Genomic DNA, 17098 nt, shown 5'->3' with positions numbered 1-17098 from the left:
AAAGTTCCCTAGTAATAGTATTAACAGCGTAAGATGGCTAGCTAGACATGCAACACTTAAGAGGCCTTAACAGCAGTCAGATCTCTTGAGTTCAGGGCCAGCCAGGTCTGCAGTGTGAGTTCCAGGACTGCCAGGGCTACACAGAGAAACTGTTGTCTTGAAAACTAAAAAACAGGAGGATGCTTCCAAGGTTGTTTTATTCGATTTTTGTAAATGTTAATATCACAGCTGTGGTGTTTGTACACAGCTTCACTGTTTTCACAATTTAGTCAGTGTTCCTTTGAGAGGTGACAGTGATCAAGCAGAGCTGTTGGGATTTCTGTGACTTGTACTTTGGCAGTATATTGGGTACAGATCTCATTACCACCTTCAATTCAGTGATGAGATTGCATGGAAGTGCAGGGGTACTGGAAGTGCAGGGGTACTGGAAGGTTATAAAATCTGTTAAAATTTGTTGTTTTTGTTTTGTTTCTTTGTTTGTTTTTAAGGATCTTTTACCATGTGGAAACCCTTTCTATGCTTTCCCCCATCTAAGTCTGTCCTGAGCAGCCTCTCATTCTATAAAGAGAGGAGACCTATGTTTGGTCTAACTCGGGAGTGCTAGTGGACTTGGTTTTTCTTTCCTACTTTTAACTGGGTCTCACTATGTCTGCCTCACTGTCTTGGAAATCACTTTGTGGTCTGGGTTGGCCTTGAACTCCTGATTTCTGTGATACATGTGTGCATCATTCACCCAGCAAAATTTTAATTTTAAAGACAACACTGGTATGTATGTGTGTATGTGTGTGTGTGTGCGTGTGCATGAGAACCTTTACATGGGTTCTAGGACTTGAACTTAGATTGTCAGGCTGCACGTCCAGTACTTTATCCACTGAGCCATCTTTCTGTCCCTGAATCTCCCAACTGTTTAAAGAGCTTAGTTTGCTGTGGTAAGTTTGACACACAAAAATGACTTCAGTTTAGTACGGTTTTTAAAGTTACATTTGTTAAGTTAACTTTAAAATGTATGGGTACTCTTTTACCAGTGTACATATGACTAGAACTAGTTAGACTCATTGGTTATATTTAAAAAAGAAAAAGATAAAAAGAGGATGTGATGTTGGAGGAGATTATGGAGGGTAAGAATCGGAATTATTATGATCAGAATTCATTGTATCCATTCATGAAATTCAAGAATAAATTAAAAATTTTATATTTTAAAAACATAGGTAATCATTAGATATTTATGTTGATATGTTTTTACATGTTTATATTTTATTGTGAGCTGCTGAACTTTTTTTTTTTGCGTTTTTTATTTTTATTTTATTTTATTTTTTTTGAGACAGAGTTTCTCTATGTATCCCTGGCTGTCCTGGAGCTTACTGTAAATCAGGCTGACCTCGAACGATCTCAGACCTCTAACTCAGAGATCCATTTCCCTTTGCCTCCCAAGTGCTGGGACTAAAGACATGTGCCGATACCACCTGGCTCTGGACTTATTTTTTTAAACAAGTAAACAAGAAGCTGTGTAGTTTGAAAATGAGAAATTACGATCATCATTGCAAATTGCAGCTACATGTTTTGGACCTTTTATGGCTTATAGCTCAATACAGACAGTTTTCGTGAAGGTGCTTGCATGTAGGAGTTCAAGGCAAGGCACTGTAAGATGAATGAAAGAGAATTTTGCTTTATTGTCTGGGTAAACCTGATGAGCACTTAGCAGGCTACGTGTTATTTGTTTTATCTCTTGGTCTCTCTTTCATTGGTATAATGTAAACTCATGAAACGGGTTTTAGCTGGGCATGCTGACACACAGCTTTACTTCCAGTGTGCAGGATGCAGGGGCAGGAGGATCTGGAGTTTGAGGCCAGTCTGGGTTGCATAGTGAGACCCTGTCTCAAAAGATGGCATTGTGTCCTTTCTTTCTTGTATCTCTGATATTTAAAATAGTTTATACTGTGGCCTCATTTTTTTTTTTTTTTTGAGGGTGTGTGTTTGTAGGTATGTTTGTGTGCCTGAAGTTGGGGTTAGGTAATCTTCCTTGATCAGTCTCCCATTCTATTTATGAGGCAGGGTCTTTTGTTGAATTTGGACCTGCCAATGATGCCAGTCTAGCTTGTCTAGCTGGCCATCTTTGCCTTGGGGTTCCTATGTCTAACTGCTTATTGCTGGGAGTCAAGTAGCTGCTATGCACATCGTTTGGGGTTTAGGGGATTACAACTCCATTCCTTTTATTTTCTTGGCAATAACTTTATTCCCTGAGCCATCTCTCTAGTGCCTAGCAGGGTTTTTAAAATTCTGTTTACAGCTTCTTTTCAAAAGCCTGAGAAAGTTTTATATAACCTCTGGTATATAAAATACATAAAATAGATATAGAAATAAAATTTTTTGATAATATATTGTAAATAGAATTTAAAAACAATTCATTTATATAAATATAATTTTATTGTCTATTAAAGATAAAGACATTTTTATATTACTAAGATGAGTTTCTTTTATTAATAGTTGGCTGGATATTTAATACTACAGGATAGAGAGCATCTTCAACAGTTTTTCAGAGTTGATCAATATTTTTTGTTATAACCAATGTTGAGACTACTGCTTTGCATAAATATATAGTACACATGGCAGAAGTATGTTTTGGGCTACTTCAGAAGTTATTCCAAATCAAAATTAATTTAACTTTTTCTTTTAAAAAATTAAACCTCTAAAAAGAGATTCCTTTTTTTAATTTTAATTTTTATATGTGTGGGTGTTTTGCCTGCATGCATGTTTGTGTACTTATGTGTGCCTAGTCCCTGAGAAGTCAGAAGAGAGTGCCAGATTTCCTGTTTATAGACAAGTGTAAACTGCTACTTGGGACCTCTGAAAGAGCAGGTAGTAATCTCAGTCACAGAGCCATCTCTCTAGCTCATTCATTCATTCATTCATATATATGTGTGTGTATATATATATATATATATATATATATATATATATATATATTAAGCAACTCAAAAACAAATTTTAAAAGCAGTGTATTCCAAAATCACTAACTTGATACTGACATGCCAAGGAATGGTTATAAGATAATATTAAATTATTAAACCTTTGTTTTTCATAATGAAACTATTGTTTCTAAAGAGTAGAAAATTTTGTATGTTCAATAAAAACACTTCAGTAGTTTATAACAGAGTTGTGTTGAATCTGAGCCAGAGTTGCTGTGTTGGGTGTGAGGGCCCATGCAGTGTGTGGCATGTGGTCAAGACCAAGGCCGCCAAGGTGTATGGTGCCAGTGCTTCTGGGAGCACTCCCATCCACTGCACTGTTGGTTTCGAATTAGTCCTCAGTCCGTGCACATTCAGAAACCTTTTATCGTTGCTAAATATTTCATGATTCCCTAAATTCAGTGAGTGTGCTCTAAGTGAGAGCTTGACTGTAAGATGGAGCTTGAGTGAGTGGCATTTGTCCACTGTTTCCACTGCATGTGAGTACTTGTCATCTTTTCCCTGTGAATCTTTAAGTGGAGTGTGTTTATATTGGTAGCTCTAGTTCTACAAATAATTGTATCTGACTCATTTGTCTGCTTAAAAGTCTTACAGTTCCACCTGCCTCTCCCTCCCAGTGCTGGGATTAAAGGTGTGCGCTTTTCAGTCACTTTAATACTTAGCAGAATACTTAGGACTTCAAAAAATTGAATCAGAAATTATTCTTATTAATTATGTTTTGCCTTATTGGTATGACTGAAAATCTTTAAATTTCATTGCCTCAAGACCCTTGATGTATTGATTAGTTAATTACATAATTAATTAATTAATACATAATTGTAATGCTCAGAGAATGTGTTATCCCACCTGAGTTTCATACATTATCTGCATACTAGCATCTTTACATAGTTGGAAGCATTTGTTAATTTTTAGTATTTCTAAGGCTGCATACTATCTTGAAACTTGTGTTGGAAAGACTGACACAGGCGCTGACAACAAATACTCCAGTGTAATTTTATGTAGGTTTTATTTTCCATGATGTTTCACTTCTATATCATGAGAGTCTTTTTATTTTTTTTTTTAAAGCAAGAAATCAGTCTATTGTTGCAAGTAGGCCTTCTGTGTTACTATTGATCCTTTTTATTGTTGCTTTGGATCATCTGGGAATGCCTTGGCCTTGTGTATTGAAGGTGTGGCAAGGGCTTGAGGAAGGCTGGCTTCCCTTCAGGGCTCCACAGGAACTGCTAGAACTGGAAGGTGATGGGGAGCTGTGTGTGCTGCCTCTGTTGTCATGAGCACTCTTTAGTTCCCTTAGGAGCTGTGCCTGGACTCTTACAGAAATGCTGTGACTGCAGTTGCCTGCTCTTTCTTGCTGCTTTTTCTGTGACAATGTGGAATCAACAGTTGAATGAGTTTTAACTGTCATTTCCCTTCTTGTTTTAGAGCTTTCATAAAAGGATATCAGCGTGCAATTAGAAAATTCAGTGGTTGATGACTTGTCTCCTCCCTCTCCCCCACCCCCCCTGGGTTTCTATTTGTAGTCTAGAACTTGCTCTGTAGACCAGGCTGGCCTTAAACTCACAGAAATCCACCTGCCTCTCCCTCCCAGTGCTGGGATTAAAGGTGTGCGCTTTTCAGTCACTTTAATGCAATTACAAAAGGAATATTTTTATATTCAGATTCTTAGCTATACATTGTTTCTATTCACATTAGAGCAAGTAGTTTTCCCCTATTCTGCAGGCAACATTTACCTACAAGTGAAACCTTAAAATGCCTTACTAGTTGCGGAGATTGAGGACCTTGTGGTTGTGGACTGCCTGGTATGGGTGCTGTGATGTGAACCTGGAGGAGCAGTAAATGCTCTTACCCACTGAGCCATTTTTCCAGTCTGTACTGAGGATTTTAATTGGGATAATTTTGTTAAAACAGGAAAAAGTACTGGATGGAAAAGAAAATGTTAGAGTCAGCCGTTGCCACTGCCTTAATCAAGTGTGCTTTACTAGTGTCTATTCAGTCATGCAAGCAGATGACAAGTTCATAAGAGAGAACATTTTAATGTCTGCAGGATATCTGAGGATATGACAGGGACATTGACAGTTCGTACTGTAGCTCATACTTTGTTGCTATGATTTCCTTAAAGATAATCTGACCACTTTCTTGAAAATAGTAAAGAAATATTTAGTCTGTGGTTAAATTAGTTTTATCCTGAAAGCTCTACAGTATAACTGAAAATACAGAAGCACTGTAAAAAGTGGAATGGTTTTCAAAATGGCATTATTTAAAAACCAAACAGGCTACTATTTAGGCACTAGTTGACTGCTTCTGCTAGTTGATTCAGGTAAGGATTAGGGCACCAGTATGTTCTCCTTTAATAAGACATCCTGACAAAAAGCACCCGAAGGGAGCAAGTGGTTCATTCAGCTTACAAGTCTAGGTTACACAATTGCCTCAGGGAGGCCATAGCAACAGGAGCTAGAGCCATCTGCTCACACCGTATTCATCAGCAGGGGCAGAGAGAAGTGACCAGTGCAGCTTGCCAGCTAGCCAGGGCCCAGCCCATGAGCTGGTGCCTTCAGTGTTCAGGGTGAGTCCTGCTGCAGCCGTTATACAGTCTGTCCATCACAGACATTTCCACAGAAGAGTCTCTTTCCACTTCTTCCTAACTTGTGGCAGGTTGACATTTAAAAGTCAATACAGTATTCTAATATAATATAGTTTATGAAGATAAAACTATGGAGTAATATGAATTCATAAAAATTGGAATTTCTAGTTTAAGGAGAAAAGGATCCTTATTTTGATCATGACCTAGGTTTTTAATATCTGTTTATTATATGCTGGAGTATGAATTACTTGACCCTTTTGGAATGCAATATCCTGCTTACAGAAGTGGAGACATTAAATGAATTGATAGGTGCTTATCAGCACAGTATCTGGGTACATGTTAAGGTTATTCATATTATTATATCATCATGTAGTTTTAACTATTATATATATTATATTTTAATACTTTAGCCTTTATATTGTTAGGTTTGAGTTACATATGAACTTTTCTTTCTGTATGGGATTTTGCCTGCATCTGTGTGTATGTGTCACATGCATGCCTGGTACATGTCATTGGCCTTGGGACTAAGAGATCATTGTGAGCTGCATGTGTTCCTGCATGTGTTGCCATGCCTGCTTTTATGTGAGTATTGGGGATAGAACTCATGTCTTCTTGCTTTCCTAGCAAGCACTTTTACCCACTGAGCCTTCTCCCTGGTCCTGCTTGCTTAGATATAAGGAAATTGGATAGGAGATACCATAGATTTTTTTTTTTTCAGTTGCTGATTATACAATTTAATGATATCTCTAACAGATACATGAAAATGCTGTTTTGGATACACATGAAGTATTTCATGATTGTTATATTCTCTTCTAGTAAACATTTCAATATTAGCATTGTTAAAATGTGCTGACACAACAGGACACATTGGGGTGCATCTTCTATGCTATAACTTGTATTCAATAGGCTGACATATGAGAACCAAGAGGTAAAATGTAGCCTTGACTAATGACTGACATCCAAGCCAGGCTACGTAACAAATCACAACATCTGAAGGGAACTTGTAACACTTTTGTTGCCATATCACATGTGATCTTATGTCTTATGCACCACTAAAGCCGTATGTCAAATTAAATTTTTTTATAAGTTGCTTTACACATTGGGTTTTATCACAGCAACAGAAAAGGCATTAATACACAGCCATAAAGTTTGACACCTGGTTGAGTAATTGAAGAGAAATATGATTCAATTTCAAACAAAATGTAGAGGAACATCACATCATACAGCCTGAATAGATTGTTGACACATTTTATTCTCCTGTAAAATAACCTTGTGTGTTGGCTATAGATTTATTAAATCCTTTATAGTCATAGATTCCCTTCAGTGTGGATCCTTACATCTTCAAAGACTACTGTCAGGCAAAGAATTTAAGATTGATTATACATTGAATGTTTTACTCTTGTTTAAAGGAACCTTAAAGTGCAAAATGTTGCCACACTGACTACATATATGGGTTCTTCTGCAGTATGACTTTTTCTCATGGTATTTGAGAATATAGCTACATGCAAATGATTTACCAATTGCTTATTCATAGTATTCCAGTCCAGTATGTGTTATTTATTTGTGGATAATTGTGTTGTTAAAAAGGCCTTATCACATTAATTACATTGGTTGGGTTTCTCTCCAATGTGGTTATTTTCTTATTTATTGAAAAATGACTGATAGCCAAATACTGGGTGTAATGGTAATTGGTTAGTTCCCTCCACTCCCTGACAGCAGCAGCACAAATACATCAGTTAGAATCAGCTGAGCATAGGAACGCACAGCATCTCAAACGCCTGATTATCATGCAGTCTGGGAACTGACTTAACACAAGGAACATTAGAATCAGTCCACAACATTTCACCCGTTTCATCCATTAAAAAAATCTTTTCTCTCAGATATACATTGAATATAGTTGTAACAGTTATGTAAGCTATAAGATATAATATACACTAGCAACATCCAGTCGATCAATTTTGTCAGTTTAGGTACATTACTCTAGCATCTATCGTAGCTTAAAGAGTTTACAATTCTATGCCTGAATTACATTTTTTATTTTAATTTGCATTACCATCTGAAAACCATCCTTTCAAATCTACATCATCTTCCTCAATGCTAAACAACTTTGAGTTTATGAGACTATAGCGAGTCTTCAACCACGTCAGAGATCCGAGAAAGAATTCATTTATAGGAAGCATAAAAATGTAGCTTTCAAAACTTAAACAAATTGCAGAGACATCTGACTATCTGTACAGTTTCCTATTCTTCAAATGTTGGAGCAACTGTCTTCAGCCTTCTGGCCCAGAATCATCTGACAGACTTTAAGTAAAGCAGAAAGAAATATTATGAAGTTCTAGCTTACTCTGTCTTGGCAGAGGTAAGCTGTCATTTGTTCTACATCTTGTGTCCTTTCCTTGACAGTATTTTTTTGTCTGTAGATGAATTAGGGCAGTTCTTGCCCAGTGGCTATCTTGCTAAAATTGGAACAACTCCATATAGAGATTACGATGCTCAATATCTTCTTTGAACCATGACGGGGGTATTGTCAGGAGCTGACATGTCTATTAGTCAAAATTCTAATAATAATGAAATATTACAAATGCTAGATTCTGTGGATTTCTGATGTTTCTGAAGACTATATATAAAGTATATCTGAACTGCTAAACCTTGTCTATGCTTAGCTATTTCTATTTGAATAATATTGAAAACATTTTATTATAATTAAATCAGAATCTAATACAAACATGTGTTTACTATCTGGCATTACTTAATGATTTTAAACAGTTTGTAATGGCAGCTATAGAAGGGCTGGTTCAGAGGCTTGTGTCTTTAAATAGGTTGCAGAGGCACAATGCCTATCTAAGAGTAACAATATTAATTCCAAATTTTGTACCAGTATATATAGATTTATACCAATGAAAACCTCAAATCTGTATCAATATATAAATTCTGTACAGATGCGAGATATTTTAACTTCAAATTTGCAACACATACAAAGATTCCTACCAATGTAAGTTTATTGTTACACAGTGTTTTTTTTCCACAATGTCTTCCTGCTGAACTAGGGCAATGCAATTGTTAAAGGGGTGGGGAGGGGTAGGAAGATTAGAAAAATTGGTTAGAATTAAGAAAGCTAGCTTTAGCATTTGTTCTTTCATGCTTAAATGACTCAGGGTGTGACTGAAGTTCAGGGATCTGTCTGAAAGACTGGATGAACAGAATCCATTTTGAGTCAACAGCAGTTTCTGAAACTGTTCTGGAAGCAAGTCTCTGGAAATGGCATCAGGAGGCAGGTAGCTAGAACAACAGTCAATCATCTCAGCATCCCTACAAATGAATCTTGTCAGAGGGGCACATTCTGCAAGATATTCATATGGATTGTGCAAGGTGCACAGATCTGTTAAGGATTAATTTTTGCTCCTTGTTTGAGCAGGTGAAAAACAACTATCCTTTTAGGAGTTAATTTGATCTATAACTGATTGTAATAAATCTTCATTCATGCCATATGAAGGATGATATGATGAATCTTAAGTGCTCCATAACCAACAAATACGTATTGTCTAATTTTAGCTGAAGTTTTGGCTACAGACTTTTTATGTCTAGGCTAGTTACAGGGCTGTTCCCATGTGGAAGAATCAGCAAATCATGTTTCCTGCCTGTTTGATTTTCTCAAACTTTTTTTTTCTGTAGCCAAGATCTTCAGGGGGACTTGATATGATCTGTATCACTCTGGAAGGGGGTCCAAAGCCTTTTCTTCCTTTTATTAGCACAAATATAGAGCCTGTCTCCCATAATATCATGTTCCAGTAACCCAAAGTCATCAACAGTATAGATTGATTCAATTAGCAGCCTTCTTTCTTTTCAGACTTGCCCTATTTTGACTTCTCTTCCAGAGGATTTTTAATATCATAACCACCAAACTTATAACGACACACATTTTGATAGTTAAAACAATCTAAGCAATTGTTATATTGTTATTATCCTTTGAGACAGTGTTCCTTCACTATTTCCTGCTTTGTTCTTACATGAGATCAAGGCCTAAGTTTATACTATCAGTCTGGGATAAGGTTATTCTGCCTATCTCATGCTCTTGACCTACACTTTTAAGATCAATAGACTCAATTTATTTATTTATCCATGCATACTTAAATTCTCCCTTCTCTGGAGATTAATATATCAGTACACACACACACACACACACACACACACACACACACACACCCTTTCACTTTGTATGACTTGAACAAACATTCTTTCCTATTTATTTACCTTCAGTTAAATAATTCCCTTCTACTTACTGTATATAAGCCTAGTTCCAGGCTCTTAATTTGCCATACCTGGCCAAGCAATACCAGCATTCCTGTGTTGCCCACAGTCAAAGAACCCAAGGGCCTGCCCTGGCATAGACTTTTTAAATTTTCTTTAAAGCATTTTTTCCATTCATTCTCCATTGTGTAGAGATTAATTCTTATTATTATTCATTGAGATAGAGTATATCTTCATGCCTTTGTTTCCTGTATTTGAGATTAAAGGCCTGGATTACTTTATTCCATATATGCTCACAGACACTTAAACAATTACCACTATATCTCTTTTATCCTTAAAAACAGTTAAACAAATTTCCTGTCTCTCTCTCTCTTTCTTTGATTATAGCTTGCAGGCAGCCTCTGCTATCTACCTCTTTCTCTGCTTATTGAGCAACCTGTCTCTTCGTAGAGCACCTCTGAGCTCAAACTATTTGAGACAGCCAGAAACCTTTGAGAAGGGCCTTTTGGAGGTCAGTCATGATAGGCCCCTTGTTGTATAGCATCAGTAATAGTGTCAGACCTTGGGGCCACCCACTGAGTTGGATCCCAATTTGGGCCTGTCACTGGACCTCCTTTTGCTCAGGCTCTTCTCCATTTTTGTTCCTGCAGTTCTTTCAGACAGGAACAATTCTGGGCCTGAGTTTTTGATTGTAGGATGGCAGCTCTATAACATTCTGGCTCACAGTGGGGAGGGGAGTGTGTTGTGGGTCACACATTAGGTTCTAAGAATGCTCTCTGGTCATGAACCAGCAGCAGCTTTATTACCATAAACTCCTGTCATTTCCATTACCTGAGTTTGAGTTGTGTTGGATCTGAGAGGACCCCATACCAGAAAGGCTCTACTACGTTGTTTACGCTCATAGACTTTCTCTCCAGTATGATTACTATCATGATGATGAAGACTGTAGAAATGTGCAAAGGCTTTCCCATATTGAATGCATTCATAGGGTTTCTCTTTCATGATGATGAAGACTTGGGAAATTTGAAAAGACTTCACCATATTAAATATATTCATAAATTTCTTTCCAGGATAGATTGTTTCATGGTGATGAAGACTATAGAAATGTGCGAAAGCTTCACCATATTAAATACACTCATAGGATTTTTCTACATTATGGTTTCTTTCGTGCCTTTCATTATGACTGAGATGTGAAGGCTTTACTACATTGCTATCATTCATAGGGTTTCCTGCCTGTCTGTCTTTTATGTATCTGAAGATGATTGCAATGTCCACAGGCTTTAGCCCATTGATGGCATTCATAGGGTTTCTCTTGAGTGCATCTGCTTTTATTTACTTGGAGAGTACTGCGACTTGCAAAAGATTTACCACATTGCTTATATTCATAGGGTTTCTATCCAGTGTCTATTCTTTTATGTGTTAGGAGATGGCTCTTTTTTGGAAAGGGTTTACCCCAGTGATTACATTCAGAGGATTCCTCTCCAGTGCGTGTCCTTTTATGGATTTGAAGGTGATTGTGATGTAAGAGGACTTGAGCACGTTGATGACAAGCGTAGGGTTTCTCGCTGTGTATGTTCCTTTAGATATTTGGAAGCCACTGCTGTGTGAAAAAGATTAAAACCACGTTGTAACATTCAAAAACTTCTCTCCTGTATGTTTTCTTTTATGATTTTGGTGACCACTGCTTTATGAAAAAGCTTTGCCACATTGGTTACAGTCAAAGGATTTCTCTCAACTATGTGTTCTTTTATGTATGTGAAGACTATTGATTTTTGAAAAAGTTTTACCACATTGGTTACATTCAAAAGGTTTCTCTCTTGTATGTGTTTGTTTATGTATTTGGAGACTCCTGTTTTGTACAAATGCTTTACCACATTGGTTACGTTCATGGTATTTCTCTCCTGTATGTGTTCTTTTATGATATTCAATACCACTGCTTCCTGCAAAGGCTTTACCACATTGGTTACATTCATAGAGTTTCTCTCCTTTATGTATTCTTTCATGCATTTGAGTATGACTCTGATATGCAAAGGCTTTACCATATTGAATAAAATTCAGATTGTTGCTCTCCAGTACAACTTCTTTCATGCCTTCCATGTCTTCTAGGTCTATGAAAATGTTCTTCAATTGTATGGTCTCCCCAAATGTAGCCTGTAGCTGTGAGATTCCTATAGGTCTGCAGCATCACACCTTTGCAGAGACTCTTCTGAGAAGGTTCCAGCAAAGCCCACTCTTCCTGAGTGACGTTCACATGCACGTCATTCATAGGTCACTACCTCCATGTCTGGAGTTCTGAGCATGCCAAGGTCCCCTTACAGCACGCAGCAGAGGCATTCAGAACATACCACACTGAAACAAACACTCATGCTCGCTGAGTTACAGAAAAGTGATGCCATGGTTTTTTATAATCTTTTGGTTTTGCTGCTTGGGCTTGAACCTAGGGCCTTGAATATACTCAGCACACACCTAGAGCTATAAAACAAAACAAAACAACCAACCCCACTCAAGTGGTATTTTTCTCTATCATCAGTCATTTCTGAGTTTCCCTTAATCTGTGTTTGCTCGATTTAAAAAAAAAAAAGGTACAACTGTGTTAGACTGTTTAGATTTTAGAATTCATGTTGAAATATTAGGTAATTCAGGCAGCAATATATGACTACTGTATAATTAAGTCTTTTATCATTATCTTTTAATAAAATGTGACAGTCTGTTAAAACTTCTTTCTTAAATCAATATTACCTGAAGTGGTAATGTTCAAGTTTTAAGCTTTTCTTTGGTGTATGTCTTCAAATAGTATGTTGCTGTGACTGTTTTTCAATCGTTGACACTTGTATATTGTTTCTTTATGGATTTATACATTTTTAAGGCAATATTTATATATAGCTAGGTATTTATTTATTTATTTATTTTTACTGATGAGTCAAATTGTAAACATCTTTAAAAAATATATTCCTTACTGGAAAAAAGATTTTTTTGTTTATTTATTTATTTATTTATTTATTTATTTATTTATTTTTACAGTCCAGACTTTATCCCTGTCCTGTTTCACTCTCTGATTATTCCACATTCCACACCTCCTTCCCCATCTCCAAGAGGATGTTCATACTTCCCCTACTCTACCAGGCCTTTCCACTCCCTGGGGCTTCAAGTTTCTTGAGGGTTAGGTGCGTCTTCTCTGACTGAGTCCAGACCCGGCAGTCCTCTGCTATATATGTGTTGGGGCTTCATATCAGCTGGAGTATGCTGTCTGGTTGGTGGTCCAGTGTTTGAGAGATCTTGGCGGTGCAGGTTAATTGAGACTGCTGGTCTTTCTCTAGGGTCACCCTCTTCCTCAGCTTCTTCCAGCTTTTCCCTGATTCAGTCACAGGGGTCAGCAGCTTCTGTCCATTGGTTGGGTATAAATATCTGCATCTGACTCTTTCAGCTGCTTTTTGGGTCTTTTGGAGGGCAGTCATGGTAGGCCCCTTTTTGTGAGCACACCATAGCATCAGTAATAGTGTCAGGCCTTGCAGCCTCCCCTTAAATTGGATCCCAATTTGGACCTGTCACTGGACTTCTTTTCCTCAGGCTTGTCTCCATTTTTTGTCCCTGCAGTTCTTTCAGACAGGAGCAATTCTGGGTCAAAGTTTTTGACTGTGGGATGACAATCCCATCCCTCTACTTGATACCCTGTCTTTCTACTGGAGGTGGATTCTACAGGTTTCTCTGTCCACTGTAGGGCATTTCATCTAAGGTCCCTCCCTTTGAGACTTGAGAGTCTCAATCTCTGGTACATTCTAGAGGGTCCCTCCACCTTCTACCTCCCCAGGTTGCCTGTTTCCATTCTTTCTACTGACCCTCTGGGCTTTACTCCTGTCCCCACCCACCTCCCCATACCTGATCATGTTCCCCTCTTTCCCTCCGTGTTCCCTTTCCCGCCCAGGGAAATGTTCCCTCCCTCCCCTTGTCCTGTGATTGCTTTCATCTTCCTCCCAAGTGGGATTGAGGCATCCTCACTTGGGCTCTTTGGCTTGTTAGCCTTGAGTTCTGTGGATTGTATCCTGAGTATTCTTTACTTTTGTGTAGAATATCCACTTATTAGTGAGTACATACCATGCATGTCTTTTTGAGTCTCAGTTACCTCACATGGGATGGTATTTTCTACTTCCATCCATTTGCCTGCAAAACGTATGATGTCCCCATTCTTAATAGTTTAGTAAGTATTCTGTCGTGTAAGCGAACCACATTTCTGTATCCATTCTTTTGTTGTGGGACATCTGGGTTGTTTCCAGCTTCTGGCTATCACAAATAAGGCTGTTATGAACATAGTGGAGCATGTGCCCCTCTGGTATGGTGGGGCATCTTTTGGGTATATGCCCAAGAGTGGTATAGCTGAGTCTTCAGGTAGAGCTATTTCCAAGTTTCTGAGGAATCTCCAGATTGATTTCAAGAGTGGCTGTACCAGTTTTCAATCCCATCAGCAGTGGAGGAGTGCTCCCCTTTTCCCACATCCTCCCCAACATGCGCTGTCGTCTGAGTTTTTGATCTTAGCCATTCTGAGTGGTGTAAGATGGAATCTCAGGGTCATTTTGATTTGCATTTCCCTGATAACTAAGGACTTTGAACATTTCTTTAAGTGCTTCTCAGCCATTTGAGATTCCCTTGTTTAGTTCTATACCCTATTTTTCCATTGGGTTGTTTGTTTCTTGGTGGTTAGCTTCTTGTGTTCATTATATAGTTTGGATATTAGCCCTCTATCGGATGTGGGGTTAGTGAAGATTTTTTTTTTCCTAATCTGTAGGTTGCTGAGTTATCCTATTGGCTATGTCCTTTATCTTACAGAAGCTTTCCAGTTTCATGTGGTCCTATTAAATATTTGAAAATCCATTGATACAATCCACTATATAAACAAACTCAAAAAAAAATCACATGATCAATCTTCTTAGATGCTGAAAAAGTATTTGATAAAATATAACACCCCTTCATGTTAAAAGTATTGGAGAGATCAGGAATTCAAGGCCCATACCTAAACATAATAAAAGCAATTTACAGCAAGCCAACAAACAATATCAAATTAAATGGAGAGATACTTGAAACAGTCCTACTAAAATCATGTATAAGGCAAGGCAAGTACCAAATAGTACTCGAAGTTCTAGCTGAAGCAATAACACAACAAAAGGAGATCAAGGGGACTCAAATTGGGAAAAAAACAAGTCAAGTTATCACTGTTTGCAGATGATATGATAGTATACATAAGCAACCCCAAAAATTCTACCAGAGAACTTCTCTAGCTGATAAACAACTTCAGCAAAGTGGCTGGATATAAAATTAACTAAATAAATCAGTAGCCTTCCTTTTTACAAATGATAAACGGGCTGACAAGTAAGTTAGGGAAACAACACCTTTCACAGTAGTCACAAATAATATAAAATATCTTGGGATAACTCTAACCAAACAAGTGAAAGATCTGTATGACAATAACTTCAAGTCTCTCAAGAAAGAAATTGAAGATGTCAGAAAATGGAGGGATCTATCATGCTCATGGATTGGCAGAATTCACATTGTAAAAATGGGCATCCTAAAGGCCATCCAAAGACTCCCCACCTGGGGATCCATCCCATATACAGTCACCAAACTCGGACACTATTGTGGATGCCAAGAAGTGCATGCTGATAGGAGCCTGATATAGCTGTCTCCTGAGAGGCTCTGCCAGAGCCTGACAAATACAGAGGGGATGCTCGCAGCCAACCATTGGACTAAGCATGGGGTCCCCAATGGAGGAGTTAAGAGAAAAGACTAAAGGAGCTGAAGGAGTTTGTAACCACATAGGAAGAACAATAATATCAACCAGTCAGACTCTCCAGAGCTCCTAGGGACCAAACCACCAACCAAGGAGTGCACATGGAGAGACCCATGCCTCCAGCTGCATATGTAGCAGAGGATGACCTTGTCAGGCATCAATGGGAAGAGAGGGCATTAATCCTATGAAGGCTTGATGCCCCAGTGTAGGGGAATTTGAGGGGAGGGAGGTGGGAGTTGGTGGGTGGGGCAACACCCTCATAGAAGCAGGGGAGGGGGGATGGGATAGGGAGTTTCCAGTGGGGGGGGGACCCGGAAAGGGGATAACATTTGAAATGTAAATAAAGAAAATATCCAATAAAGAAAAGAAAAGAAAAAAGAAATGATCGTCCTACCAAAAACAGCCTGCAGATTCAATGCAATCTCCATCATAATCCCAACACAACTCTTCACAGACATGGAAAGAGCAATTCTCAAATTCATCTGGAAAAAAAAACCCTAAGAATAGCTAAAAACAAACCCTTCTTAACAGTAAAAGAACTTCTGGGGAATCACCATCCCTGACCTCAAGGTATACTACAGAGCAATAGTGATAAAAACCACATGATATTGGTACAAAGACAGTCACGTTGATCAATGGAATCGAATTGAAGATCCAGAAATAAAACCACACACTTATGGACACTTGATCTTTGACAAATAAAAAATATACAATGGAAAAAAAAGCATCTTCAATAAATGGTCCTGGTCTAACTGGCAGTCTGTGTGTAGAAAAATGAAAATAGATGAATGTTTGTCACCTTGCACAAAGCTCAAGTCCAAGTGGATCAAGGATCTCAACATAAAACCAGATACACTGAAACTAATAGAAGGGAAAGTGGGAAAGAGCCTCAAACTCTAGCACAGGGGAAAATTTCCTAAACAGATCTCGAAAGGCTCAGGTTCTAAGATCAAGAATTGGAAAAAGTTTTTCATAGACTATAATATGATCATAGTTTCCCCTCTTCAAGTGTTATGTGCTATGGGTGTGTGGGTATACCACCATGTACATGTAGAAACCAGAAGAGAAGTTTGTGGAGCCCTTTATCTCTTGTACCAAGTAGGCCTTGGGCATTGAGCTTGGGCTGTCAGGGCTGAGCCACTTGGTGAGCCCCGGGTTTTCAGTTTGTTTGTGTGGGTCAGCAGTTTTCCTCATGTCCCATAGCATTGCAGAGTTCTTGTCTACAAAGACAAGTGTGTTAGTCTGCCAATTCTGTTTTTCTTCCTCTTAGTCTGGATAATTTTTAATGTCTTTTGTGTTCACTTTCTTTTATTTTGGTTTCTATATCATCTCTCTTTTTTTTTTAATTCATTTTTTTGGGGGGGAGGGTGCAAAGGTTCCTCTAATTTATACTTTTGACAAAAGATATTTCAGATATTAAAAAAAAAGTACATTTTGATGATATATTTGAATATTATCACGAATGACTAGAGAATTATACCTTTAAAATAATTAAAAAACTTGAAGGCTTTAAAATGATTTAGA

At 37.9% G+C, this 17098-nt stretch overlaps 2 protein-coding genes across 4 annotated transcripts in view; one reads left to right on the top strand and one right to left on the bottom strand.

The window, feature by feature from the left end:
* Hace1 (HECT domain and ankyrin repeat containing E3 ubiquitin protein ligase 1) overlaps window positions 1-17098 on the top strand; it is a 106201-nt gene that overhangs the window by 25341 nt on the left and 63762 nt on the right. The gene's annotated exons all lie outside the window — the stretch shown is intronic.
* LOC114627902 (zinc finger protein 431-like) lies at window positions 11527-11980 on the bottom strand. The gene is made up of 2 exons (XM_028775810.1): window positions 11845-11980; window positions 11527-11759 (listed from the first exon to the last, which is right to left on the bottom strand). The coding sequence occupies exons 1-2, from the start codon at window positions 11978-11980 to the stop codon at window positions 11527-11529; spliced, it is 369 nt and encodes a 122-aa protein (XP_028631643.1).

This window comes from Grammomys surdaster, unplaced genomic scaffold (genome assembly GCF_004785775.1).
Source record: "Grammomys surdaster isolate TR1022 unplaced genomic scaffold, NIH_TR_1.0 261, whole genome shotgun sequence".
Lineage (NCBI taxonomy): Eukaryota > Metazoa > Chordata > Mammalia > Rodentia > Muridae > Grammomys > Grammomys surdaster.
This window is presented reverse-complemented; position numbering and strand designations above follow the sequence as displayed.